At 35.1% G+C, this 20,014-nt stretch overlaps 2 protein-coding genes across 6 annotated transcripts; both read right to left on the bottom strand.

Moving 5' to 3' along the window:
- Positions 1–4,631: 4,631 nt before the first annotated feature.
- LOC113695535 (F-box protein At4g22280-like) lies at positions 4,632–6,938 on the bottom strand. Its single transcript, XM_027214691.2, has 3 exons — positions 5,432–6,938; positions 5,149–5,319; positions 4,632–5,067 (listed from the first exon to the last, which is right to left on the bottom strand). Exons 1-3 carry the CDS (start codon positions 6,500–6,502, stop codon positions 4,774–4,776), a joined length of 1,536 nt encoding a protein of 511 aa, XP_027070492.2. The 5' UTR covers positions 6,503–6,938; the 3' UTR covers positions 4,632–4,773.
- A 1,291-nt stretch (positions 6,939–8,229) lies between these two features.
- LOC113695371 (F-box protein At4g22280) lies at positions 8,230–12,769 on the bottom strand. 5 transcript variants are annotated; one of them, XM_072083661.1, is made up of 4 exons: positions 11,058–12,769; positions 10,358–10,933; positions 10,160–10,261; positions 8,230–8,694 (listed from the first exon to the last, which is right to left on the bottom strand). In XM_072083661.1, exons 1-2 carry the CDS (start codon positions 12,123–12,125, stop codon positions 10,394–10,396), a joined length of 1,608 nt encoding a protein of 535 aa, XP_071939762.1. In that variant the 5' UTR covers positions 12,126–12,769; the 3' UTR covers positions 8,230–8,694; positions 10,160–10,261; positions 10,358–10,393. The 5 variants fall into 5 exon arrangements, with proteins under 5 accessions (XP_071939762.1, XP_071939817.1, XP_071939787.1 ...); XM_072083716.1 differs by having other exon boundaries at positions 10,160–10,240; XM_072083686.1 differs by having other exon boundaries at positions 10,160–10,933; positions 11,058–12,149; positions 12,324–12,769.
- Between the last annotated feature and the right edge of the window lie 7,245 nt (positions 12,770–20,014).

The raw sequence follows: 20,014 nt of genomic DNA, 5'->3' as shown, positions 1-20,014 counted from the left end.
CAATAGGAAGAAAAAATAGGATTCAACCAGCATTTGTTTCTTATTCTGTTGCAACTGGTCTGACTTGTATGGTGGAATGGCTTGACAACATTCTTAAGAGGTTTATATTGTTTGACCACTTATGTTGAATTTTCTTGGTGAAGATGGGATTGAATAAAGTGCAAATTCAGCACACCTGACATGTTGGGATGGCCAAAATCAGAATTTGATGTAATATTGCTAGTTATGGAAAACAAAACAGACAAAGGATGACCAAATATACCATAGCTTTCCAAAATAAGGGTCATTCATGGAAATAATCCTATTTGTATCAGAACCCAATTAAGAACTCAAGATTTTAAAGTACACAAGAACTCAATTTGTGCCGAAGTCTATCGGCTAAAAACACTATGCAGAGTTGAAATTTTCAAAAAGTAAGCCAAAACTTGTAGCAGAATCGCCTTATAGTTCAAATCAAAGCCAAATCTCAGGGGAACAAAGAATGAAACGACACACTTTGCAGAATGAGTGAGAGATCAATAGTCGTAGAACACTACTAATGAAACGTAGACATACACCTGCAGAATAGGATGATATAGATAGAGTGGCTTCACACTTTGCAGGCCGTCAACAAAAGCATGAAAAATCATTCAAAAAAAAGCATTTTAACTTTGATTTTGATCTTGGCTTCGACAAGAGACTTCAAGTTCTGTAAAAAAAAATTGTACTGTCATGACCATCGTTAATAAAATACTTCAGATTTGGGGCGTTTAGGCTTAACTGTTGCCTATCCAGGCAGGCACACGAACAAAAGAACACACAGTCCACAGGTTCTTGAGTACTATCAGTAGTGTTTTCAGTGAAGGACTAGATAAATCCAGACTACTCTACCTGTTGAGCCGAATCAAAAGACTGAAAAGTTAAATTCAGTTCTTGGAGCAAAGGACAAGCCTTGACAAGGCTAAGATAGAAACGGACTGGTCATCCAGTGGTGACCACTCAAGCAAGTGCAGCACCTTAAGATTAGGCAAATAAATTGAATAAACTGAATCTTGATGACCCAAATCCACCTTACCGTTATTGCTTTCAAAGTAACTAACGCGTTGCAAGAGAATATTTTAGCACGAGATAATTTCCAATTTTCATCACTAGCCACCAAAAGATGATGTTCTTGGAGGTTACATGAAAGTGCAGCGAATGTCAACGAGGCAATCGCCAAACACACAGATGGGGTATATTCCCACACATGGAGTTCAAATTTTCTTATCGGAGCCCCGTGTCATAGTGTAATCATATGAAGGGTAAAACACAAAATAGTTACAGCACAACTCGTGGCTCCTAACAGCAGATCCCACCTGTCGTACAGTGTTTAGAGCATTGAAGATGAATTTCAGGAAGCCGAATAAAAAGGTATCTCCACCTGGTGGTGGACAGAACTGAAGTTTTTGCAGCTGTTTGTGTACAGAAAAGTGACAACAGACTGTGAAGAAGAGTGTCATCAGGAAGAGCACTCAACTCAACCTACCAGTACAATAATCTGAAGGATGATGATGATGATCAGTCACTGTCACTGAGTTTGATTACTGCTTCCTAATCCAAGAAAATGGGTTTTTTTTTTTTTTTTTGCCAAATAATTTCAAAATCGTTCAAGAAATTATTAGAATTAGCAAGGGCTGAACTGAGAATCAGTTCTGTTCATAACTATTACAGAACATGAAAGTAACAACTGATGAGGAAAGCCAAAGATAGAGAGAGCAGAAACAAAAGAGAGCCTGCACTGCAGATTTATTCTCTGAGGATCAATGTAGGAAAATTAGAGTAATTTTTTAATATACTGTCAATGTATACACGAGTGAACGATTTTTATTCGGACCTAAGCCATAGGGCCTTTAAATGGTACTCGACCTGGTTCATGTGTAAGGGTATAATAGATTTTTCATCCTTAATAGGGCTAACACCAATGGGTTCCATTTCTATTTGTCTGAAATTGCTGTCTAATATTTTCTAGGTGCTCTATTGCTTATTGTGAATCTTTCCAATTCGAAAATTGTTGGTGATTGTAATGTAATAGCTTGGTGCTATTAACGAATAGATGGTGATGTAATGTAATGGTTTTGCTAGAGATGCCAATTTCTAATATGACGCTGTAACACAACTCAAACACGATTATAATTAAGAAGTATAAATACAATCCAAATTTAAACGAGTAATTGTTGAATCAACCTGTTAGCATTAGTGACAAGAATATAAACAAGTTTGATTGGATCAACTTGTAGATTGACATACTAACCGAATAAAATAGCTTTTCTTTATAATAATAAAAAAACAACTTTTTTTTAATAATATAAACGGATTTGATTGGATCAATTAAACGAGGGATTGTTGAATTAACCTGCATGATTTTCTGTACTAACAAAGGGAAATAGAATAAACTAACCCACTTTGGTCGAAAAAACTAGAGCATTGAACCAGTTTCGATTGGGTTGGGTAATGGTTTGGCTTGCTCAATTATAAGATTGGGTTGTGATTCACCCCTTTTTTTTTTGTTTTGAGCCATAGGTACTCGACCTAGTTCATGTGTAAGGGTATAATAGACTTTTCATCCTTAGGGCTAACACTAATGGATCACATTTCTATTTGGTTGGATCAATTTGCCGATTGACTCACTAACCGGAAAAAGTAGCTTTTTTCTTATAGTAGCTCAACATTACAAACCCCATTTTGAGTAATTAACAACAATTAAAAATGATCAAATTTGGCTTGAATATTTCAATGAGAAATTTTAAAGATGTGTAAGTTTCATATCTAATCGTATATGGAATTGTTAGACTGTGTTTCTGTAAAATACATGAGATTTGTAATTTATGCCATGCTTGAAAAGCTTTGTATTATACTTTCGAAGATTTTGAAAACTCTAAATTTTGTATTTTACTATGAATTGCACTATTATTAAACTTTTTTTAACGAAAACTTTTAATTTTTGAATTTTTGGACTTTGTTTTATGATTTGGAGGCTTTGTTCTGTATTTTACAACATCAACATTGAATAGATACATGATTAAATGGCTTAAAATATGCAATTAAGATGTTAGAGTTTTTCTAGCATAGGTAAATAGGGTAATCTTATAAAACATTGAGAGTCATATTAGAACGATTTTAATGGTGTAAGATGTTGAATTGGTTATGCAGGTTGGATTGGTGAAACTGATAAATTTGCCCCTACATTGTATACAGAATTGAAGATGAACTTCAGGAAGCCAAATAAAATGGCCTCTCCACCTGGTGAACAGGCTGAAGTTCTTGCAGCATTTTTGTGTAGTAAAGGAACGACAGAATGTGAAGAAGAGTATCATCAGGAAGGGGACTCAACCTATCAGTACAATAATCTGAAGGATCAGTCATTGTTAATCAGTTTGATTGCTGCTTCCTAATCCAAGAAAAAGGGTTTTTGACCAAATAATTTCGAAATCGTTCAAGAGATTAGAATTAGCAAGGCTGAACCAAGAATCGGTTTTTGTTTAGGGCAAAATTACATTTTATCCCCCTATAATTTAGAATTTTTGTACATAATCCCCCTATAATTTCAAAAACTATAAACAACCCCCTCATAGTTTGGATTAAAATGTAAAACTGACGAAAATAATCATTCGTAATGAAATCTTTAAAAATATCAAAATTATCCTTGTTTAAAAATTAAAAAGATTGAAATGACTAAAATATATAAACATAATATACATGACGCACTAACCCTTTATGATTTTATATTTTACCATATAAGCCCCTTATGATTTTCAAAATATACACATAACCCCCGTGTAGTTAATAAATAATTTTCAAATTTACATAGGGATATTTTTGACATTTTAGATAACCTCATTATGGATTGCAAATTTCGTTATTTTAACACTTTAATATAAACCTTGACATGATTATGTATAGCTTTTGAAACTATAGGGGGTTATTTACAAAGAAACTAAATTAGAGGGGTAAAGTGTAATTTTGCCATTTGTTTATAACTATTACAGAACATAAAAGTATGAACAACTGAAGAGGAAGGCCAGAAATAGAGAGAGCAGAAACAGAAGAGAACCTGTGCTGCAGAATCAATCCTGAGTTGCAGTTCTCTGAGGGATCAATGCAGGAAATTAACCTGTTTAAATTAACAAATAAAGCTACAAAAAAAGGAAATTGGTCGTGAACAAGATAGCAAGCAAGAAAGACAAAATAACAATGAAGAAAAGAAAAGAAGGAACAGAACTGAGCCATAGGCCCTTTAAATAGACCAAGCAAACTCCTAAATTCTAGACGGAATAAAACTACCAAACTGACCAGTCAGAACCATCATACCTGAATCCTATTTTGGCTTAAGTACCAAAACGCAAAGGGACACAAATGTATTCAGAAAGAAGAGTACAGACTTGCAAAGAAATTTCTGTAAAAATATAATTGTAAAAAACTCAGTAACTTTTTGAGCTGAGACAATAATCTTACTGAACTATTCTTTCCCCGGGAGTTTCAATGCCATCTTCCAATATACTATTATTCAAACTATGATCATTTGGATATTTTTCTTCTAATGCCATACCAATGCTAAATCAACAAGGAAAGAAAAACTGATTGGTGCAAATATCTTTCTCCTGTACACTAGAAAAAAATTCAAATTCTGCAATTGAATTATCAACTTCAGAAAGAATCAATTCATCCCAATAGCTTCAACAATGGCGTCAAAACATATGATTAGACATTTAGATGCAAAACTAACAAGAGATGATCACCCTATCATATTGGCAATCGTCAAATCCTGTTTGAATCGAGTTCTTTGAACAAAATTTGGCAATCCTCAGAGCATTTCCAGAATGACAGTATCCTTCTGCAGCATTCTGATGAAGGTTTCACAACTCCGCAAAGAGTCATCTTTGTCAAAGAAATCCCGTTCTTCAAAAAGTACCGTACTAGCTCGAATTCATGTTCCTCGCCGTCGAATTTTTTGATTTCCATCTCCTTAAGATGGTGAACGGAGCATATTGGAATAGCCTCTGGCAGAACACACTCAAATTTCTCAGATGCACTAAAGCTGTTCCTAAACACCTGTGCCAATTCGAAGAAAGTTAGGGACTACAAAATCGAATGTAACTCGTTCAATAAGAGAAAAGCTCGCAAACAACTCACTTGATCAAAGATCAGAACTTCAAGATTAGGGGCGTTTTTCAGTAAGCTAGGTAACACTTTCCATAAACAGGTATGATCATAATTCGTAAGAAACAAATCATTGGAAGGATCAAGAGACAGATCAGTCAAATTTTTGAAAGTCGGCAGCAACTCACGACAAAGGTAGAGAGCCTTCAAGCAAATCAGAAAAAGTAAGTGAATACACATGAAGTTCCATATTGTTACAACTCAAAGGAAAAGCTCCAGAGCGAGAAACCAATAGTAGGATGAGATGTAAACTTACCTGCAGACTAGAATGATATAGATAGAGTGACTTCACACTTTCCAGTCCATTAACAAAAGCATGCAAATCATTCAATGAGAAGCCTCTTTCAGTTGGATAACTGGAGCAGTGAACTCTGATTTTGGCTTCAACAAGAGACTTCAAGTTTTGAATCAAGTTTATACTGTCAAGACTACTGTAGATCAAATACTTAACATTTGGGGCATCTAGACTAATTTGTTGCGTTTGCCGGGCACGATATTCCAAATACTCAAGATTCTTTGACTCAATAACATAAGGACACCCAGCCAAGCGGCCACTGAGTATCAGTTTCTTCAGTGAAGGACTAGATAAATCGACTGCTCTAGTTAAAAGCCTTTTACTCAAATTGTGTGATTCTACACCTAACTCCAGTTCTTCAAGCAAAGGACAGGCGTTGATAAGCCTAGTAATGGACTGAGCATCTACTGGTGCCAATTCAAGCAAGTGCAGTGCCTTAAGATTTGGTAAATAAACTGAATCTGGCAGAACCAAATCCACTTCACCACCGATTACTTTCAAAGTTACTAACGTTTTGCAAGAGAATAATCCAGCACGAGCTAATTTCCAATTTTTATCACTATAAATAAATATATCAACTTCTTGGAGTGTACACGAAAGTGCAGCAAATATCAACGAATCAATTGTCACGCTATTACCTGGGATAACGGACGCCAAACGGAGTTTAAATTTTCTTATAGGAGCCCCTTTTCGTAGCATAATCACTCGATTGGCAAAATTGATAAATTTTATGGACTTACAGAGCAACATGTCACGCTTATTTCTGGCATGACAGCACAATGTAGGACCCTTATCCATGAAATTACACATATATGCTCCAGAGAAAGTAAGATCAACATCAGGAAGCCGAACAAAAAGGTATCTCCACCGGGTGGACAGAACTGAGGTTCTTGCAGCATCTGTAGTACGGGAAAATGACAGAATATAAAGAAGAATGTCATCAGGAAGGGCACTCAATCTGTCATCCGGGGTGGTTTTTCTTCTAAAAGCCCTTTCGGGTTCCGAAGGATGATCATAATCATGATCAGTCATCGTTAATCGACTTGATAACTATTTTCCTAACCCAAGAAGATGGTTAATTTTTTTCACTAATAACTCGGAAAGGGTTCAAGGAATTACAATTAGAGAGCCTGCACAAAACAAAACGACTGAAGGGCAGAAGCATAACAGAACCTGCGTTGCAGGAAACCTTTTCCAAAAACTCACAAAACAAAATCAATGTGTCCGAGAGAATGTTAGGAAATAAAGCCACAGAAGCAAAATGAGCAGGGGAGCAAGATCATAATCTGCAATGGCTCAAATAAAAGAGAAAAAGAAACGAAGGCAGAACGAAAACAAAACACTATCCCAAAACGAAGAAGGGAAAAAAAAAACATTAGAAAACTAACTACAATCAGGGTTTTGCTTATATTTGCCTAGATATTCTGTGATAATCATCAACATTTCTCAAGCTTGCTTCCCTTTCCATACTAGAATGTATTAGGTTTTTCTTCTTTTTATTCTTTTCGTCCCGTTTACTTTGACAGAAGGGCGAGTCTTGGGCCCAAATTTTCTATGTCCAATAAAAGGCCCAAGTCTTGCATTACCTAAGGCACCGTTTGGATTGAGGGAATGGGAGGGAAAGGAAAGGAGAGGAATTGGAGGGATTTAGTTTTTATTGTTTGGATGGACTTTCGAGGATGGAAAGTAAATGGGCGAAAACGGTGGGAAATTAAACTAAATTAATTGAAATAATTTGAATTTTTTTAAAGGGTCATTTTTCTCAATTTTTTATAGTAAATTGACACTTGATCTTTTTTTTTCCTTTCTTTTCCTTCTTCAATCTAAACAAAAATTCAGTATTTCCTTTCTTTTATTTCCATAATCCAAACAAAATGGATGGAAATCACTTTTCGCTACTTTCTTTTTTTTTATTATTGGTATCCTTTCCTTTCCTTACCATTCATTTCCTTCGATCCAAACAATGCCTAAATCTAAATAAGGATTCAGCCCACTACAGAGGATAAAAAAAAAAAAAAAATGTTGTAGTCTAATCATGTGTATATGGTGTGCATGCAAGTATTGTACTTAAATTAATATTTGATTTTTTTTAAAAAAATTCTAGTAGGGAAGGATTAGATTTAAGAAATAGAAAGGGATAAGAGGATTTGAACCTTTGTTTTATTAGTTGAACGGAAGTGTTTTTACTACCTAACATCGATTTAGATGTTGCTAGAGGGAAAAGAAAAAGAAAAAACATTTGTTTGGATGATTCCATTTCCCTGAGTTCTTTAATTCTTCAATTTGATTCCTTTAATTGCATTTTAGATGATTTCATTTGCTTTTTCAAAAGGACTTTTTGCTCTTAATTGGTCCATCCAAGCAATAGAAAGAGCCAATATGTATGTGTTTGTGTGTATGAAAGTATGTTAGTGTATGTTTTAGTGTGTTTATATGCGTGAAAATGATGCATTTCTATCCAAGAAACTTAAGAAAGTGAGTATTTATTTGTTTGTAAGAAGTAATTTAGTGTGTCAAAATATATTTATGTACATGAAAATGTGTTTATATGTGTTAAAAAAAATTTTTGTTTGTGCAAATATATGTAAAAGAGTGCTATGTATCAAAACGTATAAAATGCCATGTAAAGTCATATTTAGGTTATGAGTTTGAATTGATCCAATATAACCTAATACAATATGAACTGATATCCTAAGGTTGCAGCCAAAGGGTTGAGTTCTAGAAAGAATCATCCATGCGTAGAGCTTGACAATGTGGTATGTTGTAAGATTCTTTAGGAAGCAAAAAGCAAATTTAGCAACCATTGTACAGAAACAGTCGTAAGAGTTTACATAATCGCAACAAGTCAGGAGTACCCTTTTCGTCCTAGTACTAATCACATCCCTATAACCATCTAGCATTTCCAGAGCAAAACACAGAGGACTACAGTAGATAGGACAGCTAGCTGCAAAAGGCCTCGTAACAGTCCACTGATAAGAGTACAAAATCTGTCGAAATTTCGCTTTCTTGATGGCAAGAACACATCTGAACTTCCTGAAAATACTCCAGCAGTTTCAACAGTCCTGAACTAGTACTTTCTGTTTCCGCAGGTGTTCTGGTTCCAGCATAGATCTTCAACAAGGGTCCATACTAACCAGCAAGATGACTAAATTGTTGAATGGTTTGCACTGGTTCCATCCAACATCTTGTGATTTCCATCTCCGTTCAAGCAGCTTGTAATAGTTCTGCAATTACAGTAAACTTTTTGAATAAAAATGTTCCAATGTTCAGAAAGAAGACTGCAAATTACTTGCAAAGAAACCTTATACAACTAAACCAAATAAACATGTCTAGAGATACAAGATTTAAACATTAAAACTTCCTAATTACCTTTTGAAACTGATAAAATAAGTTTTCCAAGCTAATCTTTCCTATGGAGCTTTGATGCTACCTTTCAATATATGATCATTTCATACCTTTTACTCCTTAATGCTATCTCTCAACATAAGATTATTCAAGTATTATTTTCTAATGTCACACCCGCACTCTTCTTGGAAACACAACATCCTTGAATCTGCTTAGGCCATTAAGCTAGATACCTTCTGGGTAGAAAATTGATATGTAGGATTTTGACCTTGAAACATTGTAGGGGTGCTTTATTAACATTTTTTAACATGTCAATTTACAAATGTAATGTGACCAGAATATTATCATACACATGTGGGTTTTGAAATTTGTCAATATTATCCTAGTTCTGCTATTAATTGTTGTACCAGTTTAACATCCACTTCAAAAGACCAAAGATAGCACCACAAAAGCCAATTTTATTAGAAAAACCGACATAAATGGGTCATCAAGAAGCATATCAAGGATAATACACCTCATATCAATGACATCAAGTGTGCCACTCCGGCATATCATTCAGGCTAAATGCAACAGAACAAGAACCACCCTATCCCCACCAAAATAAATAAATAAATGAAACATAAAAAGAAAAAAAGGACCATCAAGCTCAAATTGGTTTTAGTAATGATTCAATCCAGATGTTTCTTACTATCCAATGCTTTTCAGCAATTCTTAGAGCTTTTCTTTAAGGACAATATCCTGTTGTAACATTTCTCATGAAGACTTGAAAGGCTCTAAACTCCACCAAAAGTTATGTTTTAATAAGAATGTTAATTTTCCAAACATGATCTACCAGCTTGGAATCATAGTTGTCAAAGTTTTTGATTTCCAACTCCATATGATTTTTAGTGAACCCTACTGTAATAGCCTTTGACAAAATATACATAAAACTCCTTGGTACCTCTAAAGTTGTGCAATAGGCTATCATATCCTCAAAACCAAAACTTATAGTTGTGCAATTGAATTATCTATTAATCACTTCTACTGAAAACCACTACCAAATGCATTCAAAGAGGTGCTAATCATGAGTTCAACCCTCTTTAACATCTATTCAAGCTCATAATTACTTGCATAACATAAGATGAACACTTCAAGATTCAGGGCATTTTCTGGCAAGCTTTGCTGCATAATGACTGATTTAGTAGAACTGCCAAAACGAAGGTTCTACTGAAAACTGTAAATCTCCCCAGCTATTCTTATTTCCCTGGGTGCATTTATACCAACTTTTGGCATATGATCCTATTATCCAATATCCTATTTTATGAAGCCAAAACTTCCTATTCTGCAACTAATTGATATGCTTACCAGTCACAATAGAGCATCAACAGTGGCATCAGATATGATTTGCAGTACAAGCACAAGCACCGTCTTTACGTACTCAAGAAACTGTTGAAGATTTAATCAAGTCTTCACCCAAAAAATAAGAAACAGGTGGTCATAAAGCAAAAAATAACTAATTAGACAAAAATAAAACAAGAACAGAAGGAACATCCAAGAAAATACTATTTAAAGGGAGAGTTTCAGCGCCTTCTGTAGGCTTCAGCGAAATAACCAGTTCCATTGCTCTTTTGACACAATCTGGCAATCGTCTGAGCACTTTTTGAATGACAATATCCTGTCTAGACCTTTCGATAAAGACACACCAGCATAACCAAAGAGAGTCATCTTCTTTAAAGATTTCCCACTCTCCAAAAAAAATTCTACCAGCTTCAATTCATGTTCCTCCCCTTTAAAATTTCCGATTTCTATTTCCTTAAGGCATTCAACCAACACTAGTGGAAGAGCCTCATGGAAAACAGAATTAAGTTCTTCATCTTTGCTAAAGTAGTTCTTGGACACCTGTGCATTTGATGTACATAAGGGACTGCATAATACAACTGAAATAAGCGTGCAATACAAGTGTCCATTGTAACTTACTTCACTGAAGATAAGCACTTCAAGGTTCGGAGAACTTTCAAATAAGCTTGATAATATGCTAGACATGCATTCGCGAGGAAAAGCAGGGCAATCAAAAGGATCAAGCTGTAATTTGATCAAGTTTCTGAATGTTGGCAAAACCCTTTGAGAAAAATAGAGAGCCTTCATAGAGAAGAATTTAGTAAGAATAAACGTTCAATTCTGCAACTATAATTTGAAGGATAAGCTCTGAAATGAAGCCAGATGAAGAAGTATGAAAATAAAAAATAAATAAAATAAAACTTACAATAAGGAAGCTCTCTGAGAAAGAAATTGATTTCACATTTTGCAATCCTCTAAAAAACTTAAAAGCACGCTCACTGCATGAAATTATGGCGCTTCTGGTTCTCATATGACACAGAAAATCAATTTCCAGTAATGCATTGTCAAGAGAAATCAAGTTTTGAATGATATCGACTTCAAGTAAATCGCCATGAAGTTTCAAAGACCTGAGATTTGGGGCATCTATAGCAACTTTATGCTGTCCATCAAGTAAGAAACTCAAGTGTTCAAGACTGTTGGACTCAACAACAGTAGTAAACTCGGATTCAACTCCCTGGAAACAGAGGATCACTCTCTTTAACACAGGACTTGAGATTTTAAAAAAATTGACTTCAATATGTTCGTCAGCGTCACGCTCATGGTTGAAAGGTCGCATAGATAACTCCAACTGTTCAAGCAAAGGACAACCCTGAAGAAACTTCCCAATACAAGCTTCATCTACCAATTTGAACATGTCCAAGCCAAGTACCTTGAGATTAGGCAAGCACACCAAATCCGGAACCGTCCAATACACCCCAAGTTTTAGTGATAAAGAAACTAGTGTTTTACAGGTAAAAATTTCAGGCGGAACAGATATTGAAAGTGGCTTAGTTGTTCTATCAATCACGATTAAAATCTCAAGTTCTTGGATAATCGACAAAGAAAATGCAGCAGCAACAGATATCAACAGCCACTCAAAGAGCATCCGGTGCCTTTCCGAAAAATGGCTCAGAACGAGTCGAATTCTTCTAATTGGAGCTTCATTTCGCTGTCGGATCACCCTGTTTGTGAAATTTATAAAATCTGAGTACAGTCTATCACGGTCAGAAACATCCTCGTCCGCAAAGAAATATAGATCAATTTCAGGAAGCAAAACGAAAAGGTTTCTCCATCTTTTGGACAATACTGAGGTGGCTGCAGCACTTTTTGTGTAGAAACAGAAACGTGAGAGGATATAGAGCAGTACACAGTCCGGAAGTGCACTCAACCTATCAACGTTACCATCATCTTCTTGAGTGGCCTTAAGCACCTTCTTGTCTGGAGGATCAGCCATCTGGGCGTTTATCTTTTCTTTTCCCTTTTTCAAGTTTCCCAGAGATTATGAAACTGTGAGGCTTAAAACCAGAAGGGATCTTTTCTTTTATTCAGAGAAGACACGTACCAAAATTATCCAGTCTATAAATGCACAATTTTGCAGAAAGATACCAAAGCAATCCTAAAGAAAATTGACACCAAAAAGATCAAGAAAAACCTGGTTTTCTGCTGGGTTTTCTGGAACACCCTCCTTACAATCTAGCTTCTGTAAGCATCAACTGAGTTGTGATGTTCTTCTCCATGAAGATTAGAAATTTAGAAATGCTGTTGCTTCCAAATACCTGCAGGGCTGAAGCTTTTCCACCCCATTAAAAGGCCTGCACTTGTCCCAAGGTTTCTTGCATTTGCAGTGTTCAAGCCTTAAGGGTTCGTTTGGGAGTTCAGTTTTGGGCAAATCATTCCAAATACCCTTTTATCATTCCCAATATGGGAGAAATTAATTGGAGAAACAGAAAGTAGCAAAATGTCGAGTACAAGCTACAAGGGCTAACCCAATACCCAATACCGAATGCCCAAATGGTTACTTTTCTTTAAATTCCCAATTTTTCAAATCTAAAACTGCCTATTCTTACCTTCCTTTCCCGTACCCCATTGCCCAATTTGGAGCGCAGGGAATAATCCTAGTGAGAAAATATTTAGGTCCCGTTGCGGGCAAAACCCCAAAATAGTCCCTAAATTATTTATCAGAAGTTGATATAGTTTTTAAATTTTAATTGTGACCAATTTTAGTCCCTCAATTATATATGTCAAGTCAATGTAGTTTGTTTTTGGATTGAGCCACGGATCTCACAAAAAATTGTAGGTGGATCGAGGGGTAAAAAAGGAAACCCACAAACCAACCCTCATTAAAAATCAATTTGAAAAAATTTTTGGTGGGACAAAATTTTTTTTTTGAAAGTTTTGACAAAGTTTGGTCCGTATTACAAGCATTCCAAGATAACAATCCAACACACAATGTCTCTAAATTAAAATATTTAACAACAATTATGAAAAATAATTGCATCAAGCACCAAATTTGGTACGTAATTCATTCAACAATAAAATAATTGATAAAACATAAAATCTAGTTACCTAAATACAAATTTATATGCCATCAAAATAAAGTTTACATTCAATTTCAATCAAAAGCCACAAAAAATATGCATAACTATGAGGAGTTATAAGGCCACAAATATATGTCAAAAGTTTACAATTACAATAAGTTTCTTGTCAAAACTAAATGTCCCCATAGGGTCAGTTTGGTACAGTGTAAAAGGTTTTCTTTAGGAAAATCTTTCCTAGGAAAATTATTTGCTCCGATCCTAATTTTCTAGTGTTTGGTAAGCTATGGAAGAAGAATTCTCGACAAGAAAACAAAAACCCATATGGAACCAATATTATAATGATCTAAAACAAAAATATTACAGTGGTTTGGTCAATAAACATGAGATCAAAACGAGATGAAAGGAATTTTGCTGCCTGAAGGCCGACCCTCCTCTGATGCATATTTCAGTTAAATTAGTTAATGCAAAAAAAAAAAACTGACTTCCAACTCGTAACTCTACAATTGAAAGTGAAGATAGCCTAGATATGTATTATCAGAAAAAGATTGTTGGCGATTAGAGAGTTGATAGGCAATCAACAAAATAGTCAGCATCATGTTATAGTGGTTTTTTATATGGTGTTTTCTTAGCCAATGATTAGTGGGTAACTGGTAGGTTAGATTTTCCTCCTTTGCTATGTCAAGAGTGAAGAATTAAGCAGGAAACCATGAAGTTTTGATGCGTGTTAAAAGGAAGAGAGGTAGATGCGTGTTTAGAGGAAATTAACTTCCGTAATTTCTCAAGATAAGTTGTTTTCAGTCCACTACCTTAAAACATTTTTGGTGAGAAAACTTCTTCCTACATCTTAAACGAACCAAATAACTGAAATCAGGGAAAATATTTTCTGGAAAAATATTTTCAGTCGAAACAAACAGACCCTTAAACTTCAACTTTTTAAGCAACATCTGTGGAAGCTGGATTAGAGTCCATTTAATCACTTTCCACAAATCCTCCACATTTTCGGCAACATATTTTTTGTCATTTTCCTCCACAATTACCCCACCATGATAGATTTTGAGTAAAAAAAAAATTTATTGTCCCTTTCACCGACTACAGACATTAGAGATACACTCTAATAGAACCAAGAACCTTTTTGTCTTGAAAAAAGAGGGACATGAAATCAACAAAGCCAAACAAACAATCACATGCCGTGAACCACAAATGGTAATTCATTGATACAAATTCAATTCAACTTTGAGCCACATTAATCAAATCTCACTAATGAATATGCATTAAAACATCATAAAATTGTTTACACCCTGACAAAAAAAGTCATAAACACTGCACAAACCTAACAAATATTCTTTATCAAAATGCTATATCCTTTTGCATATAAGAAGCACTTCCGGGTTCCACTGTTCATGCTAGATTGTGGTGGTGTTGTAGAGAGACAAAACTTACTATTCAAAAGTTCACTAATGCTACCTCCTACGGACTTGGGTAGAAGCAGTTGCTTAGTCAATCGTTGCTGAACAGTGTAATTCTATCTGAATATTTTGTACCTCCTTCTTAACTGCTTGTACAACTTTACAACAAAGGTATGATATTCTAGTACTATTCATGTGATCCTATACATAATAATTATGTATCTATTATGAAGTTGTACAAGTAATTTACATGGAGTAACAAACTGCTCAAAATGAGTTGCATTGTTCAAAAATGGTTGTAATTGTTCTTGCTCCAAATCCACCTCGTACATGCATTCTGTCATTCGATCTCCTCTTCACACCATAGATGAAGTTCTTGATTTAGATTAATTGGTATCTTTTGGATGCATTTTAAGATGAAATTTGTATCCGAAATTTTGGGGCAGGTTCTATAAGGTTATTTTTCCTTCAATCGCAGTTGATACTACTCCAGCTAAAACTCTTTTTTTTTTTTTTCAAAACGATTTTAATGAAAGCTAGAATGTGAGCTTCCTTCCTTCTCCTCTGTCCACTGGCAGTTTTTATGTGACTGGTTGTTCAGTCAAAATGGACTAGTTTGGCTAGGCACTTATAGATGACATTTCACGTACAACCATTAAATTGGATGTTTTTCTTTTAATTTTTAATTTAATCAAAACCACGTGGAGCTGTAATGTATGTTTCCAAACTATAAGGAGTTAAATTGAACATTTGATAAATCACAAGGAATTTTTTTGGTATTTTACCCATTTCCTTATAGGAGCCCTTTTCGTAGCATAATCCCTCGATTGGTGAAATTGGTAAATGTCATGGATTTACAAACTAATATGTCACGCTCATTCTTGGAACGACAGCACAATGAGCAACGCTTATCTGTGAAATTGCACTTACATGGTTATGAGAAAGTAAGATAAACATAAGGGAGCCAAATAAAAAGGTCTCTCCAACTGGTGGACAAAACTGAGGTTCTTCCAGCATCTTTTGTACAGAAGAATGACAGGATATGAAGAAGAATGTCATCGGGAAAGGCACTTAATCCCTCATCTGGCATTTTTCTTTTAAAAGCCCTTTTGGGTTCTGAGGATGATCGTAATGATAATCAGTCATGGTTAACCTAAGAACATAATTTGCATTCCACATGTAGGGATTTCCTGAAGAGATGATCCGTCAGTATAAATCTATTAAAGCACGACTACCACGATTTTGGACAAGACAAAAAAGTACAGTAGATATCAACAAGTCAATTTCCACCAAAATCTTTCATCTGCAGGCACCATATGGATAACACCAATATATCTAACCGTAGCCCAATTTTGTAGCAGAATCGTTTCATACTTCAAGCCCAATGTTCATGAATATAATGTATTCCCAATGTTGAACATGTATCAATGTTTTTTCACCTTACAAGTGAATGTTATTGGGAATCCATAAAAGCCATGGGCGAAAATTCATGTATCAATGTTTGCTCCTGAACACTATGAATTGAAAATTCCAATTCTGCAATTAAAGGATCGGCTGTTCAATCCACCCCAATAGCCTCAACAACGGCATCACATATATGATTAGAATTTTGAACACAAAAATGACAAGAACAAAATATGTTTTCCTGCTTGTATTTTATTAAAAGGAGCTGAAATAAAATAAATTTAGAACTGACAATTAATTTCGTAAAAGCAAGATTAAATGAGTGAAACTTGATATTCTTTTACTGGGAGGTTTTCATTACATCAGATAGGCATTTATTAAAATGTATTCGAATTCAGATCATTTGAATACAATCTAGCAATCTGCAGAGCATTTACTAAATGACAATATTCTTTTGCAACCTTTTGATGAAAACTTAAAAGGATTCTTAACTCTGCAAAGAGTCATCTTCTTCAAAGAAATCCCATTCTCCAAGAAATACTCTACTACCTTCATGCTCCATCCCATTGAAGTTTCTGATTTCAATCTCCCTCAGATGTTGAATGAAGCATGTTGGAATTGTTGAAATTCAAAGCCAACAATTGTTGGCTTTGAATTTTTGGCATAATTTCCAAATCCCACGTCGGTGGGATTAGTTGTAGGTGCAAAGTCTCAAGCCTTCCCAATAGGTACACCAACAAAGAATTTAAAAAAGAATTATTTTGTAATTCTTTTTTCTCCTAAATTATAAAAGCGCTGCTTAGGCAGTGCTCGAAAATTAGGCAAAATTGGTCGAACTCCGTTATCAATTTTTCAAGTGCATTCTTTCCTTATCTCTTTTATTTATTCTGCATTTATTTGGCAGTTTCTTTTCAATTGTAGTACAGTATTCAATATATTTGTCGGGTTTATTTGTAGTGTTTTATATGATTCACTTGGGTGTATTTTTATTCATATGTACGTATTATTTATGTATACACGGGTTCAGTTGTAATAATACGCCGTGCACGAAAATTCTGTTATAGGAGACTGAGTTTTAAGTGGGACCGCTTGTGACCCTCTAGCCTTTCCTGAAAATTTATTTGAAATGGTAATTCTGTCTAAGGAGATTGTTTTAACGATCTTTTTTAGAAATTATTGAATCGATTTAAATCACTAATTGAATTTTTTGAGTGAGAAATTACCTGATTTTCCTAACAAGTGGTATCAGAGCAGAAGGTTCGTCCTTTGGCCTGTTTGTAATTTTTTTATATTGAATATTATTATTTGAGTCTGTAATGGCATCAGATGATTTCACGTGAAGAATTATATCTGAGTCATCGGCTTCCTTGTCTACATGGTCTAGAACTCGAATATCAAGTTCGAAACTGGCGGTGGAGATATTTGACAGTACTGGCCATTTCGGCATGTGGTAAGGCGAAATCATAGACTCTCTTTTCCAACAAGGTCTTGATATTGCCATTGAAGAAAAGAAATCAGATGACATAGAAAAGGAGTGGGGTACCATAAATCGGTTGGCATACGGAATAATTCGATCGTATTTGTCCAGAGGGCAAAAGTATATTTTTAAGAACGAGACTTCTGCATGAAAATTGTAGAGAGCATTGGAGGAGAAATTTCTGAAGAAGAGTGGTCAAAACAAACTCCTTATGAAGAAGAGATTGTTCCAATTCGATTACCAATCAAGTACTACTATGAATGAACACATCATTATATTTAATTAGTAATAGCATATCTATTAAATTTAGATGTGAAATTTGAAAATGAAGATTTGGCTTTGATGTTATTGTCATCCCTTCCTAATGAATTTGAACATTTGAAAACTATGTTATTTCATGGGAAAGAGAATATGTCTTTAGATGCTGTATGTTTTGTTTTGTATAATCATAAATTGAAATGGCAGGATAAAATGAAAAAGAAAGTAGTTACAGCAGATGAACCGTTAGTGACAAGAGGTCGTCAACAAAGCCAATCAAATAGGAGAAAAGGAAGGTCCAAATCGAAAAGCAGAGTTGCCAAAGATAAGTGTGCTTTCTGTCGTGAGAAAAGGCACTGGAAGAAAGACTGTCTAAAGTTAAAGAAGAAAGGGAAAGTTTCGCAAGACGTAAATGTTGCAGAATACAAAAGTGATACGGAATCAGATTTCTCTTTGACTGTATCACATTTAATATCCCATCCAAATAAATGGATTTTGGATTCAGTTTGTACACATCATATGTCTACCATGCGGGAGTGGCTCTTTAAATTTAAAGAATTTGATGGTAGAGTTTGTGTATATAAGAAATGACAATCCATGTAAAACAGGTGGGATAGGTTCAATCAAACTGCGTAATCATAATTGATCCACTAGAATCTTGAAGGATATTCGGTACGTGCCGAATTTGAAGAGGAATCTCATCTCCTTGGAAATCTTGGAATCAAAAGGCCTGGAAGTGAAGATGCAAGATGAAATTTTTAAAGTAATTTCGGGAGCACTTGTGATGTTGAAAGGTGTGAGGAAGAATAATCTGTATTACTACCAAGGTAGTACAATTGTTGGGATAGCAGCAGCAGCAACATCTTCCAGTAGCAAAAAGGATGCGGAGGCAACAAAGTTGTGACACATGCGATTGGGGCATACTGGTGAAAAATTCTTGTAAAATCTTACCAAGTAAGGATTGTTGAAAGGTACGAAAACTTGCAAATTAGAATTTTGTAAGCATTGCGTTCTGAGAAAACAAAGAAAAATGAAATTTGGTACTGGCATCCATAATACCAAAGGTATTTTGGATTATGTACATTCAGATATGTGGGGACCTGTTAAGACTCTGTCCTTTGGAGGCAGGTACTATTTTGTCACTTTTGTTGATGATTTTTTCAAAAGAGTTTGGGTGTTTATTATGAAGAACAAGGATGATGTGCTAGGGTTTTCCTTAAATGAAAAGCTCAGGTTGAAAATCAGACGGCAAAAAAGATCAAAGTTCTCCGAATAGACAATGGTGGAGAATACAAGAGTGATTCCTTCCAGAAGATATTCCAAGAGTGTGGCATAATTCGGCACTTCACAGTTAGAAGAACACCGCAACAGAATGGGGTGTCAGAGCGTATGAACAAGACACTAGTAAAGAAAGTACGTTGCATGTTGTCTAATGCTGGGTTAGGCAGAAAATTTTGGGTTGAGACTGTGACATATACTCAATATCTCGTCAATCACGTGCTATTATCTGCAATTGGTGGCAAGATTTCATTAGAGGTATAGTCTGAAAAACCTACAACATATTATAATTTTTTGTGTATTTTTTATTCTACTGCATATTATCATGTAAATGAATCAAATTTGGATTCACGTGCAAAAAAGGCTCTTTTATGGGTTTTAATGCTGGAGTTAAGAAATATTGTTTGTGGTGTCTAGAAACAAAGAAAACCATTATCAACAGGAATATTACCTTTGATAAATCTGTCATGTTAAATAAGGTAACACAAGATGGAATCAGTAGTACTCCGCAACAGGTGGAGTGTACGCCGAAACAGATGGAGTTTGAGCAAATAGTAGTGAGCCCAGTAAACAGCACCATCAGTGACTCTCCCATGGCAGAAGAGGAGTCAGATGAGGAAGAAGTTTCTACCCAAGAACCTTAACAGCAGCAAGAGTCAATTGCCGTCAATAGACCAAGACGAGAAATTCAAAAACCTGCACGTTTTGCTAACATGGTGGCTTATGCATTTCCAATTGTTGATGATGTTCCATCCACTTTTTTTGAAGCAGTCCGAAGTACAGAAAATGATAGATGGAAGAATGCTATGGAAGAAAAGATACAATCTCTTCAAAAAAATAAGACGTGAAAGTTGACACAACTCTCGAAGGGCAAGAAGGTAATTGAATGCAAATGGATATTTATAAGAAAGAAAGATTTCTTGACAAGATTGATGTTCGCTACAAGACAAGATTGGTGGCCAAAGGCTACGTTTAGAAGGAG

This window comes from Coffea arabica, chromosome 1c, assembly GCF_036785885.1.
Source record: "Coffea arabica cultivar ET-39 chromosome 1c, Coffea Arabica ET-39 HiFi, whole genome shotgun sequence".
NCBI classification, from domain to species: domain Eukaryota; kingdom Viridiplantae; phylum Streptophyta; class Magnoliopsida; order Gentianales; family Rubiaceae; genus Coffea; species Coffea arabica.
The sequence above is the reverse complement of the archived record's forward strand: the minus strand, read 5'-3'. Positions and strand labels throughout refer to the sequence as shown.